This window comes from Vombatus ursinus, unplaced genomic scaffold (assembly GCF_900497805.2).
Source record: "Vombatus ursinus unplaced genomic scaffold, bare-nosed wombat genome assembly UNPS02012811.1, whole genome shotgun sequence".
NCBI classification, from domain to species: Eukaryota; Metazoa; Chordata; class Mammalia; order Diprotodontia; family Vombatidae; genus Vombatus; species Vombatus ursinus.
In genome coordinates, this window is record NW_020952589.1 from 295,345 (window position 1) to 304,598 (window position 9,254).

A 9,254-nucleotide genomic window follows, 5' to 3' on the forward strand; every position below is an offset into this window, starting at 1 on the left:
CCCCTTGACCAATAACCAATGGAAAACCAATCAACTAATCCAACAGCCTGTTTTCAGGGCTAAGCCTCTTTCCTTCATAGTCAGGAGATCTAGGTTAGAGTTCTGTACAACAGTTAGTAGCAGGCCAACTACGGACATTCTCTACTCTCTTTTCCCTTAATTTCAGAGACATCCCTTTCTCCTAGTTCTTTTACCTCTGGTAAGGTTCAGTCTAAGTCCTCCTTTGTGTCCCTCGCTGTCCCCCCCCACCCCCCCCCCAGCGCATGAAGGTAAGAGCTCCTCCAGGCAGGCTCTCTCTGCACCTCCCCACACCTCCTCCCCTCCGTTGTACTTAGCTTTCTGGGCAATCTCACCGACTCTCTGGGCTTTAACTCCCACCTCTATGCAGATGATTCTTAAAGCTGCGTCTGCCGAGTGCCAACAGCCTAAACGAGGCATCTCCACCAAACGTCCTTGCCACTCTTCTCTGTGTTTAACTTGTACAGATGGCGTACAAGAGTGTTGAGTTTGAAGTACAGCAGGATCTCAGCATTTAGCTGGAGATGCAGGACCAGATCTCAAGAAGAGACTGACTTCTTTTGAATAGAGGTCCCATATGAAGGAATTCAATTACCACAGCAGAGGACAGAGAAAACAGAAAAGATGGCATAGGACAAGGATTGGGAACACCCATACCTGGACAGTAGGAAGGACTCAATGAACCAAGAAATGAGAGTAAGGAATGAGCAGACAGCCAAGAGGACAGGCTAGGGGTACTCTGGATCATATGAAAGAAAACAGGATCCAAGAGAAAGGCATGGTCACAGGTGTCAAATGGGATCAGAAAAGGTGGTGGATGAGGACTGAAAAAAGCCAATGATGAGAAGTAAAGTGGTGACACCGGTGACCTTTTCGACAGTGGCCCAGGATAGAAGCCAGATTTCAAGGGGTTAAGGCTCTAGAAGTAGAAAGGCCTTAGTGAACATCTGGTCCAATCTCCTTCTTACAGATGAGAAAATTGAGGCTCACAGAGGTGGCATGACTTGGTCAAGGTAATTACGTGGGTTCTAAGGATGGAGAGGCTCACCTTTCTAGGTGTACTCCATCAGGAGAAAGTTGGATCATATACAGGTTGACACAAAAACAGGGCAACCACACTCTTTCCCAAACCATCCCTCTGGTGACATTATCAAAGACAAAACACTGGGATGGGAAGACCACCGGCTTGACCCAATATAGTATCATCTTCTATTGACCCAATACGACATCTCAACATTTCTTCTAGTCACTTGTTCACTTAGAAAGCTGCAAAGGGACATACTGAATTCAATGAGAGTAAACAATAGCAGTAATAAAGGACAAGCCTATCCAATTTTTCAAATTGTTCCTGAGATCCACGCCCTAGAAGCAAAAGCTCTGATTAAAAAGCAAAAGAGGCAAGGCAGAATGCTGATATCCCAAAGCAGCCTCTGATGGGGCCAGTGCTCGTAGGAAGCTTATCCGGCCACGACTGTTTTTATAAACTATTAGCCATCATACATAAAAGACAAGCAACCACAAATCTCCAAAATATTGTAAAAAAAAAAAAAAAGTTTACTCTCTGATCTGCTCTTCTCCCCTTCACAATGACTAGCTGGCCCCTTGAGGGTAATTTCACTTTGGGGCTGATTAAAGGATCGGGGAGTTCTGGCCCAGAAATGGGGCATCATCAGAAGCCCCACCCTGGAGGCTCCCTTTCCCCCTCTCCCATTCCTCTCCATACTTGCCATTTAGGAATAGTCTTCCCCCTTCAGAACGGAAGTTCTAGTGGTGAATGCTAACTAGTACAAGCAGTCAGCCATCAGTATCTGCCACTGTCTGCTCCCCACTCCCACTAACCAAAAGGACTGCCCAAGTGTGCAGAACACTAGACACAGACACGCTCACTCACACAGGGCTTCAGTTGCTGCATTTAATATGAAGATCTTATTTCTCTTATGTTCTTTTATGAGGCACCTCAGATCTTTCCACTTTGGCCGCTATGATGGTAAATGCCTTAGTGGTAACCAGGACTCATGTATGCCTTTCCACTCTACACAATGAAGCCTGAAACCTCTTTCCAAATGGTTCACACCTCCCGGTTGCTGTGTGTTGACAAGGTTTTCCCCTCTGGTTGTCCAAATCAGCTCAGGGCCTTTGTCTCCGTTGCCCGGTTTTTACAATTATTTACTCAGCTATCCAAGCCCGATGGGGTTCAGCAAGCCAGGCTCAATGGTGTCATCCATCTTCCTATCACTCTGCTATTGGGAATAACAAAACAACAACCACCATTCCCCATCCCCATCCCCGCCACTGCTCTACACACTCATACCCTAAAAATACCCAACTCTGGAGAAGCAAATGTTTTCCAGGAGTCTAGAAGAATAGAAAACTTGAAAAAAGTAAGTATGACTGCCCACATTCTACAGCGGGTGCTTTCAATCACCTTCTCTACAGCCCTAAAATCTTTCCAAATGATTTTTTTCAGTGGTGAATGGCAGGCACCTTGCTTTTCAAAATGTTTTTTCAGGTATGTCTGTTTGTTTACCAAATAATCCAACGTTCCAGACACAAGCAACTTGTCAAGCAGATCGTTCTGAATGTTTTTTAAACAAAAGTCAATTTCATAATGTTTGTCCTCCTGCCTGAAACAGAAATTAGGCTGACATTCCACAAAGTGAGCTAGATTTGGAAAAACCATCCTGGCTAAAAGCCAGGAAATAACAACACGAACATCATAACTGACATTTATCTAGGATTTTAAAAGCTTCCCGTCATTTTCCACACATCATTTTATTTGAGTTGCCAAACAATCTTGTATGTATGGTAGGTAACCTAGCCATTGCTCTCCCCAGTGTACAAAGAGGAAACAAGTTCAGAGATGGCAGGGTCAAACAGCTACACCCCCCACCTCCCCCCCCAAATTTTATGCAACCACCAACATATTATTAACAACACTGGAGAAAAGACTGCGACCTTCATGAAGCAACTTTAGAACAAGCTTTGTGGTTTTTTTCTGTATGGTCCACACGAGAAACACTTCTCTTATCTAAACACCCCCTAACTACTACGCACCCCCCAACACTCACTTTACTCCTGGCAGGGTACAAGTGACAGCATCAGTGCTAATCAATTTTATTCAGATCATCAGAAATGAGAAGGAGAATGGACGTGAAAACAGAGTTTTTCAAAGTCGGTAATTCAGTCATAAGTAAAACCGGTCAGGGTAAGACTGTTGTTCCCTGATTCTACTCCTTCTGTCCAAATCCAGGGAAGGGAGAGGTTTAGTCTAAGGAACTCAACCCCTTGGGATGTCTAATTAGAAAAGTGGTCCAACGTTCAAAGAACATCTCGACTAAGCCTAAAGAACGTCTACGCCAATAGTCTTCCACCCAGGAGCAGGCCACTGTGTGCCCTGTCTCAAGGGCACCTGGTTAATTCTTCCATGCCAATACAAGTTACTTTTGAAGAGGCTTTTTCTAAAACTCCAGTGGCCTGACCTCGACACCTGTCTGGTTTCCTGAAGCCAGACAGGCAGGCAGGCAGAGATGGGAAGCTCCACTCCTCACACACGGCTTCACTTTCGAGGAATAAGGACTCGTGCGCAGAGGCTGGCTGGCCGCCAAGACCCCGCCGCCTCCTGAACTCCCCCCTCCCCCTTCCACTGCTGTCAGGGATCCCTCTTTCATGCTGACTCAACATGGCACTCTGCCAACCACTTGGTAATGGAGGGTCTGCTAGCAATTCACAAGCATGGAGTGCTAAATCACATTTAAATCAACTGGGAAGGTCTGGCTTTGCGGCCAAGGTGCTGTTGTGGGAGCTGAGACTCCTTGGCCCTGGTCCCAGTTCTGCTACTGAATCACTTAGTGATTTGAGGGCTGGCCTCTCTGCACCTCAGCTCCTTCCTTATTTCACTGACATGGTGTGCGGGGGAAAGTGAGGAAATTCTGGCCCAGCAGGTGCTGTGTTAAGAATGCTGGCTCTGGACTTCTCAGTCCTAGGTGTGAATCTCCACTTTGCCGTTACAAGCTGTGTAACCTTGGATTGGTCCCATCACTTCTCCAGGCCCCCACTTCACCACCTGAAAAATGAGGGTGATGGACTAGAAGACCCCCAGCTCTATTATCCTACAGACGAGGACAGAAATGTTGGGTCAGAAAAGTAAGTCAGCTCCAAGTCTAGAACAGCTTGTGATTCACGGATCCAACTTTATGAAACCTTCTGCTCCATCCCTGCGCCCGCACAAAGACATGTCCTTCCCTATTAATATAAAAACATCAACATGTGACTTAATCTGACATGGCCATTGTGGTACAGCAGAAAGAGCCAGGGCTCTGGAATCAAGGGACCTGGGTTCCAATCCTGCCTCTGATTCCTACTATGTGACCTCAGGCAAGTCATTTAGCCTCCATTGGCTCAGTTTCCCCATCTGTAAAGTAAATAAAACAGGTGGACTAGATGATTGCTGAGGTTCCTTCCAGCTCTGAGTTTGCTTCGAGAAGTACGCATAAAAAAAAAATACAGCAGAACAAGGAAACCTGGCTAATGTTACTAGTTTCATGGTGGAATCCATTGTTAGAGATCGCTATGGGGGCACAGTGGGTAGAGCACTGGGCCTAGAGTCAGAAAGACCCAACTTCAAATCCACCTCAGACACGTACTACCTGTGACCCTGGGCAAAGTCATTTAACCTCTGTCTGCCTCAGTTTCCTCAACTGTAAAATGGGAATGATAATAATGGTGCCTACCTCTAAGGGCTGTCGTGAGGATCCGATGAGATAGTACTTGTAAATTGCTTAGCACAATGCCTGGCACATTGAAGGCCCTAGACAAATGCTTATGCCATTCCCCTCTCCCTTAAGCACTAACAAGTTACTTAACTTGCAAGAACGTATCATTATCCCCTTTTAGGTGGGAAAAGAGAAGCCACAAGGGAAGTACGTGGCAGACATGGGATTCGAATTTATAGCCCCCATACTTCCAGGCTTTTGTTCACTAAGGCAGAGAAGGAATGGCAGGCATTGCTGCTTCTGACTTTCAAGAGACACTAAAGGTTTGGTTTTTCTTGCTTTTTCAAAGGGGCAGGCAGGAGAGAGAGAAGCTGGACCTGAAAACAAGGCTGAATTTAAGAAATTAAAAAGGAGCTCCCTACTCAATCTATGTCAGGCCCCTTTCAATAAAGGCACATAGACAGCATCACCAGAACAGACACTGACCTGCTTAAGTCGCTCCTCCAGGTTCCAGTTTGGATGGCCAGATGCTGAGACTGAAGGGGGGGCTTTCAAAGCATCTTTGGCATGGTCCTCTTGGATATGCAGCCCCCTTGGCAGCCCTGGTGCTGGAAGAGGAGGAGGATTTGACATGGGGGTAGCTCTGGGGTCATGACGAGTCATCTTCTGCATGTGGAAATACTTGGAAGAACGCTGGGCTTCCTGCTCAGTGATCTCTGCATCTTCTCCATCCCCTTCCTCGTCTTCATCAGCTTCTGAGTTTGTGACCTGAGAAGCTGCCGCTGCTGGTGGAATTCTGGCCATCGGCCCCACAGCAGGACTCCCGGAAGCCTTGGTAGATGGGGAGGTGAGACTGACCTGCTGGGCTGCCAGCTGCTGGGCGCACAACAGCTGGGCTTCTCTCATCTGCCGATCCTGCCTTTCCCGGGAATCCATCTGTGGGGGAGCTGGCTGCCGCTGCTGCTGCTTCTGCAGCTGCTGCTTCTGCAGCTGCTCCATCAGAGCCTCCAGCCTCATCTGCCTGTTGGCATGGCTGGGAAGGTGGGCCCTGCCAAGGAGGCACACAGGATCCACGCTGGATCCTTCAGGTCCCAACGACGGCTACAAAGGAAAAACAGTCATATAAAACATGGACCAACAGGCTTTCCTTTACAGCTCTTCTCCGGCAAAGGGCCATGAAAACCCAAGCCTGATCTGGTATCCGAACTCACACTAAATGTAAACGCAGACTTTCAGTTTCTTATGCTGAGCTTTCAGATTATGCCAGTAATTGGTGGGGAGCATGGGTGACAGGGAAGCGCGGTTGTTCTCTTCTAAACATTTAAAAATAAATAAATCTAGAAAGGGTCCATTCTCTTAATGTCTGGTTCTGATTGTTTTCCCTTTAACATTTCCAGATAGTAATATTTTTTTTAAATGGCAGGAATGCACCTAGATCTGTATTATACAAAGTCTGTGACTCTTAAAACCAGAATCATAAAGGCAAGAGTGGGTCAGACTGAAGAAGAGAGAATTGAAAGAACCCTAGGAATGTCTCAGCCAAGTTGGACATATATAGATAGGAAGCAGAGAGAATTCCACTCCCCCCCCCCCTCTCCCCCCCCCTTGGAAGGAAAAGAAAGCCAAGCAAGCTGCTCTTTGGGGTTAAGCCACAATCCGATGGCCTGCATGTTCAGTGGACTGAGCAATGTTAAGTGGACACTAAGTCCTTAAAAAGAATCCGATTTCAACAGCATGAAAGGAACATGCAGGAGCTTCAAATTGCAATTATCATTCAAAACAAACGAGACGAAATTCCTCTGGAGAGTGTAAAGTTAATTAATCTGAAGTAAATATCAATATTGGCTATAAAGAGCATGAGCTAATTTTTCCTCTTTTTTCATAACTGCTACTCCTCACCACATTCCCTCTCTTTGAGAATCAAGATGACCGTTCTGATGCTGCAGGACCAGCACAAAAATGAAGGGCCTTTTCAGGAAAGAGGCCTTCTGGGGCAGGTTTAACAGCATTCTTCCTCTTACAAATCATTCTTCAAACACACACCCCCTTTCACGCCCTCCATTCCCCAAGCCAAGCCCCACAATAAACACCGTATAGGTTACAGAGGTGATACACAAAAGCTCATGCGCCTCAGATCAAATAATGCTTCACCTAAGCCTTGGTAAGTGAGTAGACCATATAAATGTGCATTTCAGGCAAATGAAAGTTACCATTATGGCATACCCTTGCTTCCACATGTATGTTAGCACAGGACAGGTTGTGACTTGATATGTGCTAATGTTTGAGGGCTGGACAGGCGAATAAAAGTCTTTAGCATCGCCAAAAACCTTGGGAAGAAAGTCAACCCTCACGGTGAAGCCTGCTTGGACACTGAACATTCTTCATGGATTAGAGTGAAAAAGGGGGATGTTTAAAGCTAAGCAAAAGATTAGAGATGGATTAAGAATCCTCATTTTCTCTGTTTATTTTACGAATAGTGCCTTTGCTTCTTACATTCTAGGGAACATTTAAATTCCAAGTGGCTTCTCATTGTCGTCATTGCCTTACGTTACTTAAAGAGAAGGAAATACAATCATTTTCATTTTATTTCTCACTTTAAAAAAAATAATGACAGGCTTTCTATTCCCATCAGAATCTGGGAGACAAAAAGGATTTAAGATATTTAAAGCCCAGTAATGAAGTAACTTCAACAAAAAGGGGGGGGGGGGAATATGGGATTGGAGTGCTTCAAATTTCCTTTTAATATCAGCAGAAAATGACAAGTGAATTGTCCATGCAGCAAGTGCCCTCATTTGCCACCCAATTATTCCTTCTTACTAAGGATTTAGCAACTACTACCTTGCAGAATGGGACCATGGATGGGGACTCCACATGACAAAAAATGTAGTTGCCTTGTGATGCCTGAAGGCTTTACCAGCCCTCACACTGAAAACAACCAGTCTGGCCAGAAAAACAGTATCGATTGTATTTAGGGAAATTATTCTACTCTAAAAACAAAAAAAAAAAAACTCTCTTCATACATTCCTATTATCACCAAATACCCCCATTTTCACATAATCTCCCCTTACCCCTAACTTCTACCCTATACACACTAATTTCTGACTCTGATCTTTTTACTCCATTCTTTATTTAGCCTGATTTCCCCAACCCATCCCTCCACACTCCCCCCCCCACACACACCAGACACCCTCCCTGTCCTTCCTAGTCAGGCCCTTCCCACCCTTTGTAACTCTAACTCCTCCCCACTACCACCCCTATTTATATCTCCCCTACATCCTACTACCCAATTCCACCTGTAGCCTCTTACTCCCTTATCTCCTCAAACCCACAATCTTGGAAGGCCCCATCTTAGGCCACTTTCTGTTCTCTCTCTGCCCAGCCCTTGGAGGGCCTCTGGAAACCCCCCTCTCACATCTTGCCCATCTCTTCCAGCCCTCCTCTATTTTAATACCCTCACCCCATCTTAACTCTGACCTCAGGACCCCTGTGGTTCCTGTACCTATGCCTCTGACTCCCTCAGCCCTACCTTTACTCCACTGTGATTCCGCACATTTAACACCTCTCATTCCCCTACCTTTAACCCTACATCTCCCCATCTTCCCCCTCATAGTTAAAGCTAAACCCTCCCCACTTTCTCTCCTCCTCTTCCTGCCTTCCTCTGTCAGTCCTAATGCTCATACAATATACCTGCCCGCCCCCACCCCACACCAACCTTTAATCCAGAGGTTCTAAAACTTTTTGGTCTTAGGACCCCTTACATTCTTAAAAATTATTGAGCATCCCCTCCAAAGATCTACTGTTCATGTGGATTACATCAACAGATATTCACTGTATTAAAAATTAAAATGTTTCAGTGGAAACAGTTTTGACCTGGAAGACTTGTCTCTGAGACCACACTTCAAGGAGGCTTTAACCTATCTTAACCCTCCTCATTTACTCACCTAACCCCCCCCACCACCACCACAAAGCTCTCACAGCTTGCCTCCCCCTTTAACCCCTCAGAATCCTTCTCCATTTACTCTCCTTATCCCCTCATCTTCCCCCTCATCCCTAAGGCAATTACAATTTACATCCCCCCCCACCCCCCCCCCCTTAACCCGCCCCCGCCACCCCTGGGTTATCCCTCTTCCCGGCCCCCCCACACCCCCCCATATTCTCAAGACTTATCCTCCACCCCGCTTTTACCAGTCTCGGTTTCCTTCAGTAACTCTCCCTACGCTCCCCCTTCTCACCTAAAGGTCTCTCGATTTACATCTCACCCCTCCAGCCTGCCTCAGCTCCCCTCCCCATTGGCTCCTCTTGTCCCCTTCTTCCAGGCTCTCCCATCTCGCCCCCTCCCCACTGACTTCTTTTGTCCCCCTCCCGTCTCGCCCCCTCCCCATTGACTCCTCTCCTCCCCCTCCCATCTCGCCCCCTCCCCACTCACTTCTTTTGTCCCCCTCTCAACTCGCCCCCTCCCCATTGACTCCTCTCCTCCCCTTCCCATCTCGCCCCCTCCCCACTGACTTCTTTTGTCCCCCTCCC

At 46.7% G+C, this 9,254-nt stretch overlaps 1 protein-coding gene across 1 annotated transcript in view; it reads right to left on the reverse strand.

The window, feature by feature from the left end:
• Positions 1-9,254, reverse strand: part of ARID3B (AT-rich interaction domain 3B) — a 56,029-nt gene that overhangs the window by 46,350 nt on the left and 425 nt on the right. Inside the window, exon 2 of the mRNA XM_027858260.1 lies at positions 5,217-5,831. Within this exon, the coding sequence (XP_027714061.1) occupies positions 5,217-5,747 (531 nt within the window). The 5' untranslated portion in view covers positions 5,748-5,831. The remainder of the gene's footprint in view (positions 1-5,216; positions 5,832-9,254) is intronic.